We start from the raw sequence: 25,090 nt of genomic DNA, 5'->3' as shown, positions 1-25,090 counted from the left end.
TCTCTATCCACTTTTTCGATCTATATTGATTGCATAATTTGATTACAGATCTTCAGCTGATTTTGCACATGATGCAGCCTCAGCTTTATGAAATGAGTTTTCAAGAGGGTAAGCATTTCCAAAAGACAGAGGATAACAGCCAACACATTTGCCAGTCTTGATAATTTTAGTTTTGAGGGGCAGAGTGCTGCTGTTTGTTTAGATGAAGTCAAGAATTCTGTGAAATTTGCAGCCAAATCCAGACGCATTTCTGCTCTTGGGTTTAAGTTGGTAAGAACACTTTACTGTGATGCTACTAACAATCCGTTTTCTTATTCTTACCATAAAAATTTGCTATATTCAATGTTAAACTATTTCAACTCACTGCATTAACACTGGTAATATTGTTTGTCTTATTTTTAACAAGAAAATGAATAAATGAACTTACAGAAGTTTTATTTTGATGCTGTGTTGTACATAGGGTAAAAAATAAATCAAAGAGCTTGGAATGCTCCGACTTTCTAATTGAGACCTCTAGTGACAGTGACTTAATACTGGCGTTTTTTGATGATTTTCAAAGACAATCTACTCTTTCCACCTTGCATGTAAGCAGAAGAAAATGTGGAATTGAAAATGAGCAGAAAAAAAATTTAAATGTTTACAAGAGTGGTTTGCTAGAAGCGGAAATGTGTATCTCACAGTGATCTGCAAATACACTTCCTGCAGCTGGGCCTGAAACCTGAAGATTTGGTTTCCATTTTGCTTTAAGCCAACTGACAGATTATTATTAAGATTTCTAAGTGCTAGCAAAAAAATAAAACACTTAGAAATTTACAAACACAAATAAAAATGCTTTCATTAACATTCACAGTATATTATTTGTGATGATGACAATACTAAATTCTAATCCCTATGGTAGTATGTGTGATTTCCTCATTACTTTTGAACCAAGATGTTTCCAAGTATGCATCACATAGACCACAGCATGGCAGCATACCAAGTGGCTAGCAGATTTCTTCTGCTAGTACCTAAGATCAGAGAGGTTAGCTTATGATCTCACTCTTAGACTTCAGCCATTTCCCTGAATACTGTCATGAAAAGGTGTTGGGACTGACATTCTGTCTGAACTGGATCAGGAAGATCCTATTGAGTTAGTCATAATCAAATTAATATAGTAAAGCAAATACTAATAATAAAACTTCAAAAACAATTGAAAGTGTTTTATGAAAGGAAATCAGTGAGATGTCAGAAAAAGAAGCAAAAGCTCAGGTCTCATTCAAGTAAACAAAGATGTGGTCATCCACAAAGATCAGTGCCAACACTGTGGGTTCTACTACAAATGAGGTGGGAAGTCTCTGCCAGAGTCAGGGTAAAGAACGTGATGCTTAGTCTTGTCTCAAGCCTCTATGAGGAGTCCATTAAGATGCTAGGTTAGAGTTGAATCATTTCAAAACACATCACTCTCTAGTAGAGAGTCAGATAAGCCTTATGGGCAAAGACTGGAAACTAGCTATTCCTGCATTCAAATTCCAGGTCTGGGATACTCATTCTATAAAATACCCAAAAATGAACCAGAATATCATAGTTCACAAATACAAGATATGAAAAGCATTCACTCTTCTATACTAACTGCATTCTCATGAAGCAAGCTTTAATTATAATTAGGGTCTATACATAGTTATCCAAAGGAAGAGAATATATATCTCAGCAAATATGTACTTGATATTTTAACAATCATAAATTAACACATCGGATCTGTGGGTTTTCAAATAAATCATCTCTAATGGATTTAGGGGTTTGGGGTTTTTTGTTTGTTTGTTTGGTTGGTTGGTTGGTTGGTTGGTTGGTTTTTGTGGTAGCTACCAAGGTTTCACCGTCTCTAGCTAGATGAAAACAATTTCTGAATGTATTTAACAGAAAATAATACAGACAAAATAACAGCTGTATAGAGTCACCCTGAGAAGACTTATCTAAACTATCAGGTGATCCCAGGTCTTACTGGGTGTGACTGCAGTCAAATTATAATGTGGCACTTGTGGTAACTGGTTCTGGTTCAGGAAGTAGCATCAAGTAGTCAGCACGTACCAGGCAATACTCTACTATTATGTCCGTACTAGAAAAAAGGTTCAAAGGCTTACTCTATGGTCATTTCCTTAGTTAGGCTTTCCATTGCTGTGAAGAGATGTCATGACCAAAGCAACTCTTATAAAAGACAACATGTACTTGGGGGTGGTCCACAGTTTCAGAGATTCAGTCTGTTACCATCCCAGCAGGAAGCATGGCATGCAGGCAGACATGGTGCTAGAAAAGGAACTGAAAGTTCTACATCTTAATTTGAAGGAAGCCAGAAAGAGTCTCTCTCTTCTGTATTGGAACTGAGCATAGGCCTTCAAAGCCCTCCCTCACAGTGACACATTTCCTCCAATAAGGCCACACCTAGTCTAACAAGGACACAGCTTCTAATAGTGTCACTCCCTGTGGGCCAAGCATTCAAATACATGAATTGTGGTCAAACTTATTTAAACCACTACAGCCATTTTCTCAATTCTACTCTTTCCAAAAGCAACTATCTTTAAATCAATATTGAAATTATGTTCTTTCTTTAATATATATTTCTCCTTAATATATAATATTATATAATTTATAATTTATATAATTTTTGTGTGATACAATTAATTTTCAGAAGTGCTGTCAAACATTGTCTATAATACTATAAGAGATCAAATCTTACCTTCAAGGGACTTGTGTTACCCTGCGTTGACAAGGTCTTTGGTGTTTGGGGAAGCTTGCTCTCCTGTGTGGGTTGCTGATCCAGGCAACAAGAAACTGGATTTGAATAGTCCTCACTGTCCTGAAGGGTGCAGCATTCCAGTTCCTCCAATAAGGCATCTATGTCACAGGAAACAAGAGGAGTATAATGTAGAATCTGTGAGTCTTCAGGATTATTTTCTTCTTAAATATTCTCTTCTTGTTTTGAATTAAAAAAATTTACAAATACCTTTTTCCATCCTTATCTCCCTTCAGGAGTGTGGCATATCCCAGAAAATGTCTGAGATTTACTATGGTTGCATTCAATTTCATAGTCTCTTTACAATAATTTCTGACAGTCTAGGTATTGATTTTAACCAAATAGGGCAGATCTCTCTCTCTCTCTCTCTCTCTCTCTCTCTCTCTCTCTCTCTCTCTCTCTCTCTCTATCTATCTATCTCTATATCTCTATCTCTTTCTGTGTGTGTATATGTGTGTGTGTTGTGCACTTGCATATATATTTCTTATTAGAAAAAGAGAAACAACTGGATTACAGTTTTTCAAAATATACCAACAATATACCAGGCAAAACATTCTTTTATCCTGATTTTTTAGTTTATCTCAAGGGTTAGCCCAAGATCATAATACAATAAATTGTTAAGTATTTTGGTGTTTTGTTGTTGGTTTATATTTCTTGGATGTGGAGAAGAAAAGAAGGTTGAAAAAAAAGAAACTAATGTATTATGCAATCAAGCAATATGTAGCAATCCAAATTACTCGGACTTCTTTTGCAGTTTTCTTGGTAAAAAGCCAACAGACTTCAGAAGAATTTCACTAATACCTTTCTGTTGCAATGTCAATAATCATAACGATTACAAATTAACCATGCCAATCATAGTATATGATGAATACAGTTTGCATTTAATTAATTATCTTGACAGGTTGAAGTAGAGGACATGTCTGTTCTCATTTTATATAAAGGAGAGAGACAGTGCAGCTCTCACAGGCTGGTGAACACAGAATCAGATCTCCAATGAGTGCTATCTTATTCCAGTCTCAACACTGTCAACTTGTACACTGAAGTTGCCAGTATCACCAGATTGTCTGACTCATCTTAAGCACAGCATGTTCTCTGAAGGTCTTTCTTCATCTATATAATGAAGCAATTGAATGGAAGAATTTTTTTTTTCAAATTGCCAATCAAGATACTTGTGTCTTTTTTTTGTTTTTGAACTTCAGAAGACTTTTAAAATATATGTTATACTTTGTATAAGCTTGCAAAGTATCAGATTATATGATGTCTAAGGACCCGCCTATCTCTGAAGTTCTCAAATAAAGAAAATGAACTTTAAATGTCATTGAAAAACTTGCTCATGTATTTCATATTTGGAGAGAATGGAGTTTTGCTCTGTCTAGTTTTTAAGAGAGGCTGCTGTAGATCAAACCTAGAATTTACCAAGTAGCACAAGATGGCCTAAAACTCAATGGTCCTTCTGCTTCCACCTTCTGACTGTTGGGGTTTTATGGGTGTGACATCATGTACAGCTCAAAAACTGTCTTCTCCCCACTGTCTTCCTTCTTAACAATGCTGAACCCAGGAACTTGCATATACGAAGTAATGTATGTCGTGCCACTAAGCCACACCCCCAGATTAAGGATGACTATTTCTCAGTATTTTAGGGGAAGATCTAATTGTTTTGTTTTCACAAAAGAAATCTTCTGTAGAACTTGCTCAATCACAAAAGTTTGACCTTCATATACCATTTTAGAAATAACCAACCTGAATCAATCTCTTTAGGCTAAACTGCCCTTCAAGAAATAAACAGACAAGAAAAAAAAAAGACAGAAGGGGAGAAGGGACACATGTATATTAAGAGAGAACTAAGAGATATATAATTTTAATTTAGATCATTAACTTAAATTTAAAAAATAAACAGTCAAGAACACTGATAGTATATGTTGGAGATTTATGTTAACTTGTGGTCAAAAATTTACAGGCAAGTGAAAAATAAGTCCTGTTGCAAATTCAGAATTCAGTATTCAGCATGAGTTTCATAAGCATTAAGAAGATGATAAGTTAAAATTTTTAAAGGATATTTAACATTGTATAGTTAACAATATTAAATGCTAACATCTTAGAAATTTGAAAATATTGACATTAAAGTGATGTCAGTTAATCTTAGGTATGATAATGTTATTTCATGATATTGAGGAACCACTATTAAGGTTATCAGCTTCTGTTAGTATGGTTGTTTGTTATAGATTAAGACTGAATTACATACAGATAAGAAATATAACAATTGAGATTCCTTAAAAACAATGAATGGATGGAAAAAACAGAAGTATGTGAAGTAAGAATGTCAAGAGCTAATGATTATTGAAGCTGATCCAAAGGGTGCAATCAAAATTCATTAAACTGTTTTCTCCAATTCCGCATATATTTTCATCCTCTACAATAAAAGATTTGGGTTTTTTTTTTAGAGTAAATAAAACAGAACAACAAAGCAAATGTTTTATCTCAGAATCTTATTAGCCAGCCTCAAATGTGAATTTCAGAATTCCAAAGCCTTACATATAAGAATGCAACCATTCTCTTTTCTGGTTTTTAAGCTTCACTCCAATAAGAAATCAGAGGCCTTCCTGGACCAAGAGATTTCTTTTATATTAAGCATGGTTATCCTCAGAGGCACTAGCTCACCAAATCTATCATAATTCCCCTTCCTGCTCATGAGTTACCAGGACTTTCACTTCCTGGTTCCAATGAGCATATGTTTCACCAATCCCCAAAGCTACTCCTTTGGCTTCGTGAAGACTCTTACGATTTAAGTTAGATGACTCACTTTCATGTGACAGATGTAAGATTACTAGGGGTGAGTGAAACTAGACTAAAAACTGCAGTTTGTCTCCCTAATCCTTGACCTGTGGAAATTAAAGATCAACCTTAACTTGTCATGAATACAGTGAAGCCTCTTGGGGGGTCTCCATGGGTTACACTCATCTCATCCCTATATTTGAAGATTTAGGCAAAACCTTCTAGGTGAATACATGCTACTAACATCCAAGGCAGTACTTTAGAAAGGAAATATTTGCCCCCTTAAGCCAACCTCAAGGTTGAATTTGTAGAGTTTGATAAAATTTCTACACAGGCAGAAAGAGAATCCTGTTACTGTTTGTTAAGGCAGGGTCTCACGATAGCCCAAGCTTACCTGGAACTAAAAACGTAGCCCAGGCTGACCTTAAACTGTGGGCAGTCATCCAATCTAGTCTCTTAAGTGCTGGGATCGTGGGTGCACACTATTGTGCCTAGCAGACACTCCCTGCCTTTTGTTTCATTTTGGTGTTTGAGACAGGGCCTAGAACTTGCTATGTAAATCAGACTGACCTCATATTTATAGGGATCTGCTTCTGCCTTCCATGTCTGACTAAAGATAGTATCGCTGGCCTCAAATTTTCTATTTAGCCAAAAATAACCTTTAGTTTTAGATCCTCCTGATTCGACCTCTGGAGCATCAGTATGGAAGCCAAGCAACACCACACTCCATGCAAATTGTGACAATTTGAGAGATCGTTGACGGGTGACCTACAGCAAATTGTATAATCTCCAGTTAGCTTCCAAGGTTCTATACTTTCTACACTTCTTAAAGATTTCTTTAACTTATCTTCCTCAGAAAATCTTAAAGTATACATTTTTTTAAAACTGAATTACTCCCACTAGCCACTAGAATACACTTCTAACATAGGAGAAAAACCTGTAACATCATTTAATTTTACTTAGTGTCTGATGCTCCTGAGAGTGATCAAGATATTTTAGGTTTTCTTTAAAGGAAAACAATAATACTTATTTCAGAAGATTACTGCAAACACTGAAATGATTAACATATTTTAAGTTTTCCCAATATTAATTGCCCTTTAACTTTTGAACTAATTTTGAATTCAGTGTATTTTGATATTGTGGTTAATGCTATATTTGGGATTTTACTGTAAAATCCAGATTCTTTTCTACATAATATTGGTTATTTATTCTTTGAGAATTTGAAACGTGCTACCAATAAAATGAAGCAAAATAAGATCCTATCTGAAAAAGAAAAACAACTTGGTAATACTCTATGGATAAATGAAAACTTCCTTCCTCAATACTCACACAGGATATGCATATATCAATTTCTCAAAGAATAAATAATCAATATTATATAGAAAAGAATCTGGAGTCTACATTAAAGTCCAAAATACAGCATTAACCACAATATCAAACTATATTTTACTAACAAAAGAGTTAGGCATTTATTTAAAAACACCTCTTTTTCCTTCATTAATTTCTATTTCTTTGTTTGTTCCTCTGTTTCTCCGGTTCTTCAAACACAACCCCAATAATTAATTTTAATGACAATGTATCAGCTATGCACTTTGTTATTGTTGGAAGTTTGTGCATAGCTACAAACACAATGTGGAATTAATACAGCTTAAAAGGTGAATAAAAGTAACTTGGTGTTAAGGATACCAAGAATAAATAGGAGATAGATATAGACAGACAACAGACGGACGATTAAAAGTTGCCAAGCTATATGAAATGAGCACTAAGGAGGCAGACTTCATAGCTCCGAGCTTTGAAACCTATGGTCTTTCTGGGCATGGTAGCCAGCGGCACTTCCACTGGTGTCTTCATTACCTCAGAGTGGAAGGAAGGACTCTTTTTCTTGCCAAGTAATCTGCTCCTTCAAGACTTCTCTAAATAAAAAGCAACAAGACCCACTACAGTGATGGTATAACTATAGTCTAATAGTAAACTACAGAGAAAGGAAGCCCCTGGCCCTTCTGCAATGTCTACAGTCCTTTACTCTGCACAGTTATTTCACTGTCCTTCCACTGTACTCCCTCCCTCCTGGTTTTCTTTCCTTTCCCTCCTTCCCTTCCTTCATTTTATGTCCTCTCCTTTTCCCATCCTTTTTGTCTCTTTCCAGTATCATATCTCCACAACGACCTAGCTGTAGAGCCGCCCTATGACCTCCAGGAGCTGCCAAGGGGAAAGGCAAGTTCAATTATAATTCCTTCTGTTTCTTTGGGTGTCTGATCTATAGTTAGCTCTCAACTCTCTGCCTACTGTGCCTGTGCAACCCAATAGCTCCCCTCAACAATGATAGTTCCTCCTGCCTCACTCTTGTTTGAACTGAGGACAGAAGTGAAAACAAAACTCTTTCAGTCCTATCCTCACTAACTAGACCAAACTTCATTACAGATGGGGATGCATGGCAGCCAAGCCCACACTTCCTTGGAGCAGCTTCTCCAAAGGCCCCTCACTCACCCAGTTCTTCCATTGTCCTACACCTCCAATACTCTAGTCTTGAAGACTGTGAAGAACTGCATTAGCATGTGGTGAAGAAGAGAACCACAACGGAACTGAATGAGACAGTGCAAAGCAGCTTCTGTGACCCCCTTTTGGTTCCTGTATTTGCTTAGCACTTCCTCACGTTTGATTTGCTGAATACTTTTCTTTTCTAGAAGCTCAGTTTTTGTTTTGGGGGTTATTTGTTTCTTTGTTGTTGCTTGTTTTAAATAGTGCTGACAGAAAATGGCAGGCTGTGCAAGATTCTGATGCTTTGTTGGCCAGGGTGACTATGAAGACTGAAAGTTAGATTTTGATTTGTTTTGTTTTTGTTTTTGTTTTTTTAATTTAAACACCTACCATATTCAAGTGATCTTCTTGAACTCATAGAAAGTTTAGGTTTATACTTGCGGAGTTTTCCAAGTTTAAGTTTTCCACCAGCTATCTTTTTCTGTCTCCTCCCTCCTTTTTCTTCCTTCTCTTCCTTTTTCTGTAAAACTAGTGGACCATAGGCTCCTTTCTTAAAATTTCTGCCTAAATAGCATCAACTTCATTTCACTATCTGTACTTACTTAGAAATCAAGCTCACTTCATTTCCCAAACTGTGATTTTTAAAAGCAAACCTTTTAAAAATTGTGTGGGTGAATGTATAGGCATTCTCGAGTTGTAAGAGTAAAGTCAACTCTCTCCTTCAACCACCTGGGTCCCACAGATCAAACTCTTCAGACTTTTTATTAGCAACGTGACTTTATCTGCTAAGCAATCTCACTGGCCCAAATTATAAATTCTTTAAAGTTGAATAAAAGTAGGTTCATGTTTGAATTCTCTGGTCCAGTTATCCAAAATGCAAACATTTATAGGAAAAGGAAGAATCAATTCAGAAGATTTAAGATTCTAGGTATTAAGCCTCCAGAATTTGAAATACAATGCCTTGTAACAGTTTCTCCAGAAAGGTGAGAAAGGTCGGCTTTTTTAATCTTATTGTGCCTTTGTTCATCTCAAAAGGAAAAACACATTTACAACAGGCCCACCTACAGAAGGCAGTATGTAAAAATCTACACTATATAATTATGACCTGTGAAATGGGTTTTGTCCAGGTGTTTACCAGTATATAAACAGGCACAGGGAGTAGTAACTGGCTAAAAGGACAGGATAAAGAGAGAGTTTTGTTACTTAATACAAAATCAGTTTACTTTAATATGTAATCTTGCTTCTGAAGTGCAGTGACCATCTTTTAAAAGGAACAAGTCATTCGTTTTACTAAGACCTTTTTTAAGAGGCTAGTTTTTTGTATTACTGTAAGCAGCCATTGGATGTCAGTGCTGTTCCAAACGTGCTCATTGCAAAGAACTGCAAAAAATTATTCCTATTGACACTGTCGGTTTTTACAACTGAAAAGGACACTAATCCTTTGAAAGTGCAAAACTCAGTAAAGACTATAAAGCATTTGCCTTATGTGTGTGGCAAATGAATCAGATTCTGAGAGGTAAAAGAAAGAAAGAAGAGAGAGAGAGAGAGAGAGAGAGAGAGAGAGAGAGAGAGAGAGAGAGAGGGAGGAAAAAGAAAAGAAAAATGAACTAAAATTTAATGGCTAATGTAAAATTCAAAATTAGATTTCCAAACTTTGCATCTACCCATCCTCCTTTGTAGCATTTAACTTAAGACGTTTCCATCTTCGAAGAGTAAGGAGTCTCCTTGAAAGTTGTTTCCTGATTACAACGCGTAAAAAGCAAACTAAAGAATGCAAACAAAGGTTAAGAAATGCCTACAAACGTGTTAAGAGGGAAAAAAACCACAAGAGTCTGCATTACCACCAGCTGCGGTTTGAACAATTGGAAAGCCCCCTTTACTCATCAGGAAGGTACTTAGCTGCAAACGCTAGACAGAGCTGCTATTATGACTGTGCTTCCTGTGCTGCAGAAACATCTACAAACCGCAAAGGCATGCAGCCTCTGGGCGGAGAACGTGACGGACCGCTAGCTTCTCCACAAAAATCACTGGGAGTCACGCTAATCGCCTCTCCAGCTTCATCTCAGGGACCACAGTCAACGCCAATTCCAAGACGCCTTATTCCTACTAGGAAACCACTTTACAATCAGTCCTACATGTTTTATTAAAATTGAATTCACAGAGGCATAACGAGTCCATGATCTCCAGGACCTAACGAGTGAAAGGCTCAACACAAGATGGAGGAATGAAAACGAACGTAGCAGGTCGTAGAAGCCTCAAATGAACAAACCGAAGTAAGTAAAGACTATGACAAGGGCACTTCAGAGCACTTACACAAAAAGATTAACAGTAGAAGCAGAATTCTCTCCCAAGCACCCCTAACCTATAATTGGCTCAATATTTGTGCCAGATCTACGCAGGCGTCCCGGCCTAACCCGGAAGCAATGCCTCGCCGAACCGTAAACTCGGACCGGGAAAAGCTCCCAGCCTACCTTCTGCCTCTAGTTTCCCATAATTTCCCTAGAAACACAGACTAAAAAGGACTACGTCCCCCAGAATGCCCTTAGCGAAGTTGGCCTTGCGCATGCGCCTCAAAACTATCCCGCGCAGTCTCCTCAACCCCGCCTCTATCCTATCGCCGCCATTTTTGGGGACTTTCATCCGGCAACGGACAGGGCCTTTTTTTCTTAAAGGAGAAGCTGCAACGCAAATAATTTACCACTTCTCCCCTCAAGAGCTGGCGGCGCTGGGGACAGAAAAGCCAGAGCAGGAAGGTGGGGGTCCGAGTGGAGGCGGGATAACGTCCAGGCTACTTCTTAGGCTAGTAAGAACCCTTGAGGGAACAGCGGTGCCTCCGGGAGGCAGGTGCGCGCGCAGCCGGCAGGGGGTTGCGCGCGAGGCTGGGAAAGGTGCGTTTTGTCCTCGCCACCGCCCTCGTCAGCCCTGTCCCTCCCACCGCCCCTAGCTTGATCTGAACTCCAGAGGTGGGGGGGGATAAAAAGGTCACTTTGGGATTGTCGCGAGACGCAGCCGTTTAACGGTGAGAACGGGCGCGCGGGGAAGGAAACCTCGCGCTCTCCCTCAGAGCCGTTTCCTGATTGGTTGAAGGAAGGGGTGGGGGAGGGCACCGAGTGCGCTGCTGCGTGTGAGAACACGAGGGGCTGGGCCGGGGAGCCGATCCTTCTCCCCGATTGGCTCGCTGCGTGTCTGTACGGGTGCGCGCGTGCGCGCCGCCGGCGGTCGCGAGCTTGAGTGGCAGGGGGCGGGTGGGGGGGCGCCCTCGGAACGGGCGGAGGGGCGGGGGGAGAGAGGCGCTCCGGAGTGAGGGAGCCGGACGCTCCGGGAGCCGAGGGGGGCGGGGGGAGCTGCGCCGGGGGCGCCGCCGCCTCCACCGCCTGGGACGCAGGGGTGGGGGACGGACGAGCCCCGATGCCGGGGGAGACGGAGGAGCCGCGATCCCCGGAGCAGCAGGACCAGGAAGGGGGCCCGGCAGCGGCGGCCGACGCGGCTTCGGACGAGCTCCGGTCCGGCGTGGCGGCGGCGGCGAAGCCTGCAGAGACTGCGAGCAGCCGCGTGCTGAGAGGAGGTCGGGATCGCGGCCGGACCGCTGCGGCCGCCGCCGCCGCCGCTGTGTCCCGCCGGAGAAAGGCCGAGTATCCCCGCCGGCGGAGGAGCAGCCCCAGCAACAGGCCTCCCGACGGCCACGGGCATCAGCCCGCGGCCGCGAAGCCCCCGTCTCCTGCTCAGGGCAAGAAGAGTCCGCGACTCCAGTGAGTAACAGTCTTTGAAGCGTTGGGGAAGACCCCCCTCTAGTTCTTACACTACCCTCCCGGCTCCCGTAGCGCTCGCTCCACGTGACACCCTGCTTGCTCTGCCCCCTGCCGGCTCTGCACGCCAGATGTCACGGCGCTGGCGGCCAGGCTCCCGCTGCTTCGCAGCCTGTGGCCGCCAGCCCACGCCCGAAGTAGCCCTGTGCAGGCTGCACGCCCTCTGCCTCCCGCCTACTCAGTCCTCACTCTGGCTTCTGCGCCCCCTTTGTCAACCTATCGCTTCCAGTGTTACCTCTCATACCCGTTAGGAAATCAGCCGCACCATTACTAGCCCTGAAGAGTGTTTTTACTTGTTATTAACTTACCTTTGAGCCACTTACAAGGTAGCCTTTCTCGCCCTTCTAAGTGGTCAGGTTCATTTGTATGGTCATGGTGGAAACACGGCTGTGCCAAATACAAGTATATTAACTACATGTATAGTTCTTTGTACGAGTGTGTGAACTTTTTCTTTATGAGTATATTTTAACGTAGGTACTTACTCTTAAAATTACATTGATATGAATTATTACTTTGAACTAATTAGAGGCCCTTAACAGATGGCCAGGAGCGTAAATATTTTTAATTGCTCATTAGAGTAATACTTAAGAATAGTTAAGTTCATGAGTTTCTAAGTCAGACGTTTTAATCAAATTAGCTATTCACTGTTGCGAATATTATGTCATTTGATTTACAAGTGGAGAAAAGAAAATAAAAACAGGGACTTCGGTTTCAGATAACCTGTAACCTCCCAGAAGAAAGAGTGCAAGAGCTTGGCTTACCTTAGACCTAGGAAATTTTTAAAGCTTAGAAACAAGCTTGCTCCAGAATTAAATCTGTGACTTGGAACAGTTGCATAAGAAGCCTCAGGAATAAAAGCCAAATGTATCATATTTTGCTACTAGAGTCTTTTCCCCGGTTTTGAATGTGATTTAAGTTAACAAAGTTAACTTCTATAAGAAAACTTAGGAACTATAGTTCTATGAAAAGTAAAAGTCTCCTTACAAAGTTTTAAGCCGAATTGAAAATTGTAACTGCTGTATGTACATTTTTAGAAAAATCTTAATGTACTTAATCTCACAAATTTGAAAATATGTAAATCATTATTCTTACTTGGGCATAAATTCCTTAGGGAAAATCTTTAACCTATGTGTCCTTCAGTTTCTTCTCTGTACACAGTTATACAATACAACGAATAATCTATATGGTCAGAGTTTGTGCGTATTAAATATATTGTGCAGCCATTTCACACAGTGTCTTACACATTAAAATACTAAATTCAACTTGTTCTTTGAGGAGTGGTAGCCAGAGGCAGGAGTACTTTATAGTGGTATTTTTGTGTAGGTTTTGTAAAGTTTTGTGGTTTTATATTATTTTACATAAAGCTGCCACTTGAGAATTATTTAAGTACATCAGAATCAAGTTAAATTATACATAGAATGGTGTTTAGCTTTTTCCTACATGGTAGGAAATACTAATGGACCTTGAAGCCTACAATGTAATTGTGGAAGCAGTTGATCTTGGATGAATATGATTACTTGTATTAATTTTTTTAATCACAGTTGTCCTTGTGAAGAAAAAGCAATCTTAATGTTTCTTCACATCTAGTACTATCAATAGTTATGATCTTTACTTTATTTTGCCTTCAGATTTATCCCTTGTTCATGTATTTAAGATTATACCATTTTACCAGATTCTTAAAATTTTCATCATTTTTATTGCACATTTTTACTTATCAGCAGCCCACAAATCAGATAGATCTCAATACATTCTAGCTTTGCAGTCCTTGTTTGAAAAGTAACTAGGGCTAGTACTGTTAACTCCTCTAGGCAGTACAGCACTAAATTAGATCTGGCCTTGTCTTCAAGGACGTTGGTAAGGAAGGAAACGTTGATTAGCACTCATTAATTAAACTTGTGCACATGGTTTGCAGATGTTCTGTAACAATTTTTTTTTAAACTATGCAGGACATTTAATTGCAACAGAGTATGACATGTACATTAAGCAACAAGTTCAATCTTTGAAAGATGAAAAACAGACTAACATTATTTGACATCCTTAAAGCATGGCATTTACCCAATATTTCAGAATATTGATACTCAAAGTTTGGTTCAAGATCAGTGACACTGGGAAGAACACAGGAAACTTACAACTTGACTTTGCATATATGGATCACCTGGATTTTTTTCTGCATGCAGTCTTAATGTAATGGATGTTTCACTGTCCTTTATTTAGGGATCTAATCTATGCCTGGCGGGACAATGAACTTTTAAAATTTATATTCTATTTATCCTTTGAGACATGCAGTTTTGGGTGTCAGTGTACTGAACTCTGACCTTGATTAAGCTCTTCCAAATAAAATGACATTTAGAAGGGAGATGAGAAATGTAATTATTAAATTATTATAATAAATGTGTTCTTTTCAGATCCTTTTCCCTCCCTAGTTTTTCATCCACTTTCCCTATCCCTGCTTTTTTACCTACAAAGTTCCTGTGACCTATTAACCTGTATTTGTTTCTTCCAATTAAAGAAATAGCCAAATATACAAAATCATTTAAAATATCAAAAACATAGGTTTAGATTAACTAAAATTTGTGTTATTAATGGACGACATTATATAGTGGAGAAAAGCTTGAACTTTATGTTCGGGCTGAAAATTTGATGTCTCAGCTTGTATTGTTCATTGGCTTAGTGACCATCATGAGCAAGTCACTAGCATCTTAGAGCTATTTCCTCTTGTAGATATTTTGAGTTTGTGGCAAGAGCTTTACAGCTGAATAATCAGTTATACTTTCATAAATTTGACTCTTGACATTTTTGAGAACAGATATGAATGCAAGAAAATAAAAATTGCAGGAAAAATATTCAGGAGAAAGGCTAAATTAACAATAATTATTATTATTATTGTTAATTAATAATCCTTGATGCATTATACACGAAGATCTAGATAGCTAGTAGTTAGGAAGTTAGATCCAATTGTATGAAGTGGATGTGTTTGTGTTATTCAAGAATTAAGCTCATCGTTTGCTGTATTCTCGTTAGGATCCTCATTTCTTGAGGATATGCTTCAAGAAATGGGATAGTATAATAGTTTGAAGGTTGAGGATGTAATTTTTTCCCCTTTGGCTTATTTCTTATGTTTTTTGTTTTTCTCTTTTGGTTCCTTTGTTTGGTTTGAGTTTTCTGTTCCTGTATTTATTTCTTTGAAGACAGGGTCTCACTATGTAGCCCTTGCCTGGAATTTTGTATGTATACCAAACTGGCCTCCCAAGTGACAGATCTGTCAGTTGTCCTCCGCCTCCCAAGATTAAAGACATGTACCACCATGCTTGGCTTTTCTGGTTTTTGATAAATTAAAATATCCATGTGCAAGCAGCAAAATCAAATTAAGACTAGGATAGGAGGCAAAATATCTTTATTCCACTTTATTCTGTCGTACAGAATTAAATATCTGCATTCCAGATTTTAAAACTCTTCAATAAGTAAGACTTAAAATGTAGCTATTGGAAAAGCCTTTTTAAACTGAGAATTGAATATTTTTAGAAGTCTTTAGGTTCATTTGAGTGACACATGAAGAAAAGTGTTGTTTTGTTCTCTGATATATGGAGTTCAGGGTTCTTTCAGGTTGTTTATATCAAAAGTAAAATAGTAATGAACCTGTAGGTGGCATTTTCTAGCTGTGTTTCCCTTGAAGGGTTGTGGGGAAGTATGGATGAGGTGATGAATATTCTGAATTGACAAACACAGCTCTTTGTTTCTAGAAGGCTTCAGTTGCACAGCACTGGAATCCTAAGTGGTTGGGATCCTAGGGCAGTCGGGATGATGGTAGAAACATTGAAAGATTTCAAAAACATTTCAGGCATCCATCAGGTGTGTTTTTAGTGGTCCAATTACTAAAGTAAAGGTGGTTCACAATTGCTTGGGTCAGTTGGGAAGTTTGTAACAGAATAAAGCCGTCATACTACTTAAGCTTTTTAAATTGAGGCAAAAATCACAGCTTTTCTTACAAAACATCTTTTAATTATGTTAAGTTTATTTGCAGTCTTTCTGCTGCTAGGTACTATGTGCTATCTTTATGATTAAAATAGGAAGCAAGTTTACTTCTGAGTTTGGGGAAGGGATATGGAATTCATAATATTGTACCTACCAGTTTCAGGTGATAGAAACAATGCCAAATTAAAAGTTGTAGGGATCACTTTTTTTTTTTTTTAAGGCTTATAACTTTGAGCTTTTTACTTGTATTTAATTTGTAAAGTATAAGTAATACTTCAGATATGTGTATATTGCCTTTAGAAATTTTTATTGGATTTGTTGCTCAATTTTGGGGTCCCTTAAAATTCATTAAATTTTTCTTAGGAAGATTGTTCAATAAATACAAAGTAAAGGAAGTGGTGTAACAAAACCTCACTTTATCAGTGAGAGTTACTGACATTTTACCATCCTGGCTGTACTTACTTCGTAGCATGTCTCGGATGTTGTCATTGCAGTCTTTTTTACAAGTACATATATAAGATAAGGGCATTCATTTTCTTTCATAACCACTTTAAATAAAATTAGCAGCATTTTCCTTGTTTTTTTTTAAAAATAATTAAAAACAACTATTTCAGAAGTTCTGTTTGTGTGCTATTGATTATGGTGACCACTCTAAATTTACATTAATTGACATAAACTTGAGTTTGGTTATAGTAGCTTTTTCAAGTGATCAGCAGCCACATGGAATAGTATAGATGGTATTTCTACCACTACTGAAAGTTAGACTTTGCTTTGAACAACATATTATAGAAAGCTAGAAGCATCTAGCTTTCTATATTATTCTGAAGATGAATCTAAAATAAATACTTGTACCTTAAGGAAATGTACAAAATTATTCATTTAATACTTGACTTTTTTTTCTTTCAGGTGTATAGAAAAAATAACAACTGATAAAGGTAAGATTTCTCTTGTGTGTCTCATTGCTTGTTTTGTAGTCTTAACAGGAAAAGCACTACACTTAAGTCTGATTATTCAGTGTTGTTCCATTCAAAGTGGACTTTATGTTAGTAGGCCTACTGGAGAAATTAGAATATATTTAGAGGACAGCAAGCGGATTTGAATAATACATTGTCTTTGAATTTAGAAAATCAATAATGGGCTATAATTTAAAGGGCACGCTAATTTTTAAAGCTAGCCATTGTTAAGAAGTAACAAAAATTATATATAATAGTAAAGTGTAGCCAAATCTTGATAACTGGTAGACTAGTAGTTGGAAGAGGGCAAAAAGTGTGCTAAGATTTTAGTTTGATGAATAAATTTAATGCCTGAGTGCATGTAATGTTTATACATAAATATATATGACATTTTATATTTTTTTTTGAATTTCAGTGTTTTATTATACAGTTTTCTTCTTGTACAGAAATATAATGGTTTAATGGTGGAAAACAAAGACTTATAATAATTTCTTATCAGCATTCCCCAGCATGTGTCAAATTAGTATACAATTAGATTGCATTTGTATTATAATTTTTTACTTTAAAAATTGCTGTTTGAGCCATTGATTTGAGTTTCAAAAAAAATCATTCAATTAATTTTGGTTGTAGCAAAATTTCCCATGGTTTCTATAATAGCCCTAAACACTATTTTGTATTATGTGTTTATGCAAAGAGGCCAATTATAGAATAAAAACATCCATCAACTCTGAAAAATATTAAAAATGCTTAGTGAACTATTTAGCCAAGATTTAACACTTTAAGCAGAAACACATATATCTATCTAGGGATGCAAATATCTATTTCAGTGTTAATTTGCCCTTCATCTTTACTAAATATTAAATTATAGGTGTGCCAAAAAACTATTTTAAAATAAATGTCTTTTTATTAACTTGTGTATTTCTTATATACATTTCGAGTGTTATTCCCTTTCCCGGTTTCCGGGCAAACATCCCCCTCCCCCCTCCCCTTCCTTATGGGTGTTCCCCTCCCAACCCTCCCCCCATTGCCGCCCTCCCCCCACCAGTCTAGTTCACTGGGGGTTCAGTCTTAGCAGGACCCAGGGCTTCCCCTTCCACTGGTGCTCTTACTAGGATATTCATTGCTACCTATGAGGTCAGAGTCCAGGGTCAGTCCATGTATAGTCTTTGGGTAGTGGCTTAGTCCCTGGAAGCTCTGGTTGCTTGGCATTGTTGTACATATGGGGTCTCGAGCCCCTTCAAGCTCTTCCAGTTCTTTCTCTGATTCCTTCAACGGGGGTCCTGTTCTCAGTTCAGTGGTTTGCTGCTGGCATTCGCCTCTGTATTTCTGTATTCTGGCTGTGTCTCTCAGGAGCGATCTACATCCGGCTCCTGTCGGTCTGCACTTCTTTGCTTCATCCATCTTGTCTAATTGGGTGGCTGTATATGTATGGGCCACATGTGGGGCAGACTCTGAATGGGTGTTCCTTCAGTCTCTGTTTTAATCTTTGCCTCTCTCTTCCCTGCCAAGGGTATTCTTGTTCCCCTTTTAAAGAAGGAGTGAAGCATTCACATTTTGATCATCCGTCTTGAGTTTCATTTGTTCTAGGCATCTAGGGTAATTCAAGCATTTGGGCTAATAGCCACCTATCAATGAGTGCATACCATGTATGTCTTTCTGTGATTGGGTTAGCTCACTCAGGATGATGTTTTCCAGTTCCAACCATTTGCCTACGAATTTCATAAAGTCGTTGTTTTTGATAGCTGAGTAATATTCCATTGTGTAGATGTACCATATTTTCTGTATCCATTCCTCTGTTGAAGGGCATCTGGGTTCTTTCCAGCTTCTGGCTATTATAAATAAGGCTGCAATGAACATAGTGGAGCACGTGTCTTTTTTATATGTTGGGGCATCTTTTGGGTATATGCCCAAGAGAGGTATAGCTGGATCCTCAGGCAGTTCAATGTCCAATTTTCTGAGGATCCTCCAGACTGATTTCCAGAATGGTTGTACCAGTTTGCAATCCCACCAACAATGGAGGAGTGTTCCTCTTCTTCCACATCCTCGCCAGCATCTGTTGTCCCCTGAGTTTTTGATCTTAGCCATTCTCACTGGACATTTTATATTTCTGTTACTTAAACGAAGTTTTTCTTTTTATAAAATATGCTCTGCAATTGTTTAAATCACATCTAAAACTTTGGTTTTTATGTTTGAAAGAATGGCAGTGTGATTAGGAACCAGTAACTTGAATTTGACTTTTGCCAAGTTTCTTTCTCAAGTTTCTTTTCTCTGATTCTTGGCATGCAAAGCTAATATTTCAAATACCAGGTAAAAGTATTATCTATAAACATGATAGGTATTTTTAGGGTTTTGTTTTTGTTGTTTGTTGTTTGTTTGTTTTGTCTAGCAAGGTTCTTTTTAACTATTTGGAAAGTATTAAGATCTGTGGAAGGTCTGTTCCTTATTCTGCAATCACTTTGGAGATCTTAGTACCCAGGGAAAATGTGTATTACAGTAGTTTTTACAAAAGAGGTTTTTTTTTGTGTGTGTGTGTGTGTTTGTTTGTTTTAAGAAGTTGACTTCTATCAGAGCTGAAAAGAGTTTTCTTGAATAACACTTTGGACTACTCATAGAGAGGATTTTTGCTTGAGTATTTTAACCAGGAATTGCTAGCGTAATGGGTTACTATGCTGTTGGAGAAGTATGAAAACTTCATTCCAGCTTTGGGTATTTTCAAAATCTCACCTCCTCTATGTCTTCATTAGTCTAATGTCTGCACAGCTTAAAAGAGGAAACTTGACTTCTGCTCACTGCTGGCTTCATTGGTCCTCAATTCTGATAATCCATCTACTTGTTTATTTGTCGATGTGATGTATATATGACTCTGTTCATAACTGCCTTTTTAACACTTTCTAAACCTTGTTTTCTTTACTGTATTATCTATTGCTATATAAATAGTAACAATAAGAACCTTGCCACCCAAAAATTACACAGTAATTTACATTCCAAGAATCAGAAAAAGAAACTTGAAGGAATGTGACAAAAAAGTCACCAGTTCATCCCAAACTTGGTAACTTAGAGTGCAACAATTTGTTGTTTCTTGGTTGGTCTGTTTTCCTCTACTGTTAGTCTTTTGAGGGGTCTTTTCTAGATCCTTACACTTAATCATTCTTTTTGGCAGTAGTTTGAGTTGATCATTTCATTGTGTGTTATCAGTATTTATAACCATGAGGGTTTTGTTGTTTAGTGTTTCTAGGTGCGCATGTGGCTTATACTTGTAAATGCAAACACTCAGATGTCTTAGAAGAACTTCCTCAAAATCCCAGGCCAGCATGAGCTACACACCTTGTCTTCAGCAAAGGAGAACAACATAATGTAAATTTAATACCCCATAGCCCTTAACAAAAAGGAAGCTATCACTTGCAGATGGAACTAGAGAACATTAAGGGAAATTAGCCCTAGAAAGACAAATGCTGTGGACTTTAATGTTACTGTGAGTTGTAAATTACTCTGTTATAGAAGTAGTCAAAGAATGGTTACCAGAGGCCAAGATGTTAGGGGAGAGGAACTGTTGATGATAAGGTACAAGTTTTGTTTGCACTGCAAAGTGCATTTCAGTGTTTTCTTGTACTGTACTTCAGCACACAGTAACAATGTAATGGATGTTTCAAGATTGCTAAAGTCATTTTAAGTGCTCACACAAAAATGGTAAATCAGTGAACTGGCAATTATGTTAATTTGCTAAGTTGAAGTGTTATGTTATAAATACAAACCACACTTTGTGTGTGTTCTGAATGTAACTTCCAGGTTTCTGAAGCTAGGTTGGCAATTGCCAAATGCGAGGACAAAAGAGCAGCAATAGAGGAGGCACCTGCATTTATTCCTCGCAGAGTATATTTGCTTCCTTCTACTGCAGAAAACCACAATTGGGAAAGTTTTTACTACTCACGCATTAGTACTGGCTCAGATAAAGGTCCCACACTGTTAGCAGTCACGGAGAATAGAAGCAGCAAATGGTAGAAGTAACCTGGAAGTTTATGGGGCTGCAGGCCTTACAGAGAGAGACATCTCTGGAGATTTTATTCATGGCTACACTCTTAAGGCATTTTGGATGTGCTATTAAAAATTGCCAAGCAGTGGTGGTTCATATACCTTTAATCCCAGATCTTAGGAGGCAGAAGTAGGTGAAGCTGAGTTCAAGGCCAGTCTGTTGCTCAGAGTGAGTTCCAGTACAGCCAGAGCTACACAGAGTAGCCCTATTTTGGGGAGTCAGGATAAGGTGTGGAAATTGATGGTTGAATGAGCCTTGCCTCAGTTAGCTAATTATGTATTTGAAATAGGTGCTGAGACAAGGTTAAATTACTTTTATAACATTTACTACACCACTAAATAGAGTTACTTGCCAGTTAAAAATGAGTTTTGAGAAATTCAGGGTCAACCAGCCAAGTAGAAATTCAGTAGACGTTGGTTTTAGAGTTTTTAAACTGTAGGCTGGAAACTTGGGGTTTCTAACACAGTCTTGACATTGAATTTCTTCCCAGAACTTAAGACTTAAAGTCCTTCAACTGATCTAGGTTGATGTTCAGGCCAGCAACTGAACACTACAACACAGGCATACTAATACTGAGAATTAATTTCTCAGGTTTCTTAATTTTCTTCAAATTTCTCATTAAAATGTAGCACTAACTGTTTATCTTAAATTCTCAAATCAGAACAAATAGCACCAGTTTGTAGAGATTTGCTCTTTCCACATGCCAAGCAACTGGTCTTTTCTATATAAGACACTAACTGTGGTTCCTCTAATTCATTGGTACTCAACCTTCCGCATAAGGCAACTATTTAATACAGTTCTTCATACTGTGGTGACCTCTCAACCATGAAAGTATTCTTGTTGCTATTTTATTAACAGTAATTTTGCTACTGTTATGAATTCTAGTGTAGATGTCTGACATGCAAGCTATCTGATAAGCAACCCCTATGAAAGGATCATTTGACTGGGGTGGGGGAGTTGAGAGGGGTGAGATGTCAAGACCCACAGGTTTAGAGCCACTGTTCTAGGTGACCTCAGTTTGATACCCAGTTCCAGTATCACCTACCTGGGACTAATATCCCATTTCACAAGTTGCTCCCACAGAATTGTTCACCACTTCCATTGCTAATCTCAAGTCCCTGGTTTTTCTGCTAGTGCTTTCCACCAACACCGTTCTCTTCATTGGGCCAACAAATATTCTAGAGTGACTGGTAGAACTTGGAGAAACAGAATATAAAGGAAGTAGAAAGGATATAGATGCATAGGGCAAGAGTATGAGATGAAAAGGTAAAGAGCATCCATACCCTTTCTGGCTTAATGGACAACCTTCCAGGAACCTTTTTAATGAGTCCAGGCTTTCTGAGATTGTCTGGAAGCTTCACTGAGTGGGTATGGTTGATTTAATCACTGGTTATTAGTGGTTAGCCAATTTAGCCCGGACTTCTTGCCGGTGAAGCAAAAAGTTTCAAGTGTTTAATCACACCTTAATATTTAATGTTTACTGTCCTAAAGCTGCCTAGAAACTACTAGATTCCAGTCTTTTATTTAGCATACAAGGACAATTACTAGGTACTCTTAAGTACTGTATGCTCTTACATTGTTTTTACTTGTATCTTAAAAACAGGATTCATTGCTGTTCCTTTTCTTTTTTTCCCTCAACTACAAAATGCAAAGTAAAAGTGTGTGAATGAATTGGTCTTTATTTTCTCTCACGGATAATGTGGAGCAGGAAGCTTTTGAAAATAGAAGTTTGATGCAAGCCTAGTGGCATACAGTAATACCAGCAGGCAGGAAAATGTTGGTTTGAACCCAACTGTCACTAGTTTTAGGCCTTGTCCTAATTTAAAAAAAAAAAAAAAAAAGAGTGATGTGGATATGGCTTTCCGAAAATCAGTTCATTGTCTTTAAATAGAAAGTCTTACATATCTTGCTAACTGGGTGGGGAGAACTTTGCTTTATTTCTCCTAAATAATAAAAACACATAGGATCTCTATGATCAAAACTTTTTGGAGATAAAAATCTCTTTTCTGTTTTTTTTTTTCCGACTGGCCTAAAAATAAAACAAAATCCTCCCATCTCAGTCTCCCAGGTGCTGGGATTTTAGGCCTGTACCCAACCAGACCAATGTCAAACTTCTTTGAAAAACATGTTCTTTTCTTCTTCCCCTACACTCTGATTTTGAGAAATGGCATTGTAACTCCAATTAATGAACCTTTCTGGAGTGGTTTAAAAAGCAAGCTTAACAAAATACATATGTATCCTCTTTAACAAGTCCCCTGAACACTCTAAAACCTTTTTAATTCCATCTCTCCTCTTGGAATTTGAAGAGTGTATCAAATGAATTAGATGTGATTTTAGACCTCCTTTCCCCTAACCTTTCATTTAAAAGTGAAGGCACTGAGATGTAAGGAAATTTAAAATTGTTGTATTGCTTTACATAAGAAACCACACTAAATTTAGTTTCTTAAAAATAAATGATTTGATATTTTTCTGAGATGGATGAGTAATTGTCTTTGGGACTCATTGGGCATTTGTGAAATCAGATAACTTTGGAAAGGGCCATCTGGCATATATAGCAGCTGTTGCCTAGTTATAGGTTCTCTTCTCTTGCTTGTAGATGGCGGCTAGATAAGCATCATTACATGACAACCTTGAGGTAGCTTTGTAAAAGAGAAAGTACACTACAGAAATAATAATGTCTCAGTTATGTCACAGTTGCAGTATAGTAAATCACTAGAATTCTCTGCCTTTGTAGACTTTTTACATCTCCAATGTTAATGGTTCACAGCTGTTCGTTATCACCTATCTCATTGCTAGTCTTCTTATTCTGCATTGAAAATGTAATTTTTCATAAAATATACAATGGAATATGATCGTTTCTGTTGCCCATTTTCCCTCTCCGTACCCCCCTACACACACACACTGTCCCCAAACTTAGCTCACTGTTTCAATTAGAATAAATCTTTTTTGAGACAAGATCTCAGTCTAAGCTGACCTTAAATTTGTAGGATCTTTCTGCCTTGGACTACTAAGTGTTAGGATTCCAAGAGTGCAATCAAGCCCTGCTTTTGTATAAACATGCAAATCTGGAGTCAGGTGTGATAAGCACACTTGTAATCCAGCACTACCGCTGCTACATAGAGTATTCAAGCCAACTGGACTGTATGATACCCTATTTCATAGAGAGAAACAAAGAGGGGGTGGGGAAGCAGAAAACCCAGTCATGCCACTTAACCTACTTGATTTCTTTCCATAATTGTTATGATAAAATCCAAATTCTGCCAGAGTCGTCTTAATGTGATGACTGTCAAGTCTTAAGTCCTTTTGGTCTGGCCTTCTTTCTTTGGGGTATTTATATGCACCCTTTTGTGCTGTTCTAATATCTAGCTGTTATTTATCCTTTAGAGTACAACGATGTCTATTAAACACTGAGCTGAGCTAATTGTCATGTAAAGAGGCCATTAAGTGAACACAAATATACAGGCTGCTGCTTAAAGAGAAAGCAAAACCAGCCTTTTGATTATTTTAAGAAATAAAACTAATTTACCTACTGTAAAAGTCAAAAGTGATTTTATCCTAAGCTTTTAATATCACCTAAAAAAGTGTGTAAGTATATTGAATTTATACTTTTCTATATATGCTCTATAGGGTAGTTTATGAACTGAATAGTAATAAACAGAAAAATAGAACTGTCTAATTTAAATGTTAACATGTATATGCATAAATAGTATAGTTAAAATAAGTGAACCATTTACCCTGAGATGGTAAATTTCACTTCAGTTGGTAATTTCCCTTACATTCTGGAAGATTTTCCAGAGCTCATTTCCCAGCTCCCTAAATTATAGTATTGCTCACCTAAATTTCAGCACTCAGAACGTGGGTATACAAGGATCAGACATGGTCATCCTCAACCTCAAATACCCAGTTTCAGACTAACCTAGGCTACATGAAACCCTCCTGTGTAAGTTGGGGAGAATAAATGCACCTGGACAAGACTCTGGGTCATTGAATTTCTCATAGTTTGAAAAATCTATCACATTTTCTCTTGGTTTGTGTTCACAAAAAAAGTTATTTGTTTAGATACATAAATATCATGTGCACCTTTAAGTCACTTCATTATGTAGATAATCTTGGTCTTGGCTCTTTGTAAATTATCAAATCTGAAGGAAGTTTACTGTGAACTCTTCCTGTTCTGTGGTTAGGTACAGATAGTATAGGGAGGATTTGGATGGACTTTTCTGTACTCTTCCATTGTGACCTCCATAACTTATGTGTGAACATGAGGAAATTGGTTACTTGCTTTTCTTTCCTTGGACTATAACGATATGACACA

At 37.9% G+C, this 25,090-nt stretch overlaps 2 protein-coding genes across 8 annotated transcripts in view; one reads left to right on the top strand and one right to left on the bottom strand.

The window, feature by feature from the left end:
- Positions 1-11,807, bottom strand: part of Lpxn (leupaxin) — a 34,558-nt gene extending 22,751 nt beyond the window's left edge. Inside the window, exons 1-2 of one of the 6 annotated variants that reach the window (XM_087549453.1) lie at positions 10,716-11,807; positions 2,711-2,868 (exon numbers count right to left, since the gene is read on the bottom strand). Coding sequence is in view for 2 of the 6 variants with exons in the window: in XM_087549439.1 (XP_087405565.1) it covers positions 2,711-2,868; positions 9,682-9,700 (177 nt within the window). In the remaining 4 variants the exon portion in view is untranslated. 6 annotated transcript variants of the gene reach the window in all.
- The window catches only part of Zfp91 (zinc finger protein 91), a 37,825-nt gene continuing 22,717 nt past the window's right edge, over positions 9,983-25,090 (top strand). Inside the window, exons 1-2 of one of the 2 annotated variants that reach the window (XM_087619455.1) lie at positions 9,983-10,290; positions 16,702-16,730. In XM_087619455.1, coding sequence (XP_087475581.1) covers positions 10,277-10,290; positions 16,702-16,730 — 43 coding nt within the window. In that variant the 5' untranslated portion in view covers positions 9,983-10,276. 2 annotated transcript variants of the gene reach the window in all.

This window comes from Rattus norvegicus, chromosome 1 (assembly GCF_021556685.1).
Source record: "Rattus norvegicus strain SHRSP/BbbUtx chromosome 1, alternate assembly SHRSP_T2T, whole genome shotgun sequence".
Taxonomy (NCBI): domain Eukaryota; kingdom Metazoa; phylum Chordata; class Mammalia; order Rodentia; family Muridae; genus Rattus; species Rattus norvegicus.
The sequence above is the reverse complement of the archived record's forward strand: the minus strand, read 5'-3'. Positions and strand labels throughout refer to the sequence as shown.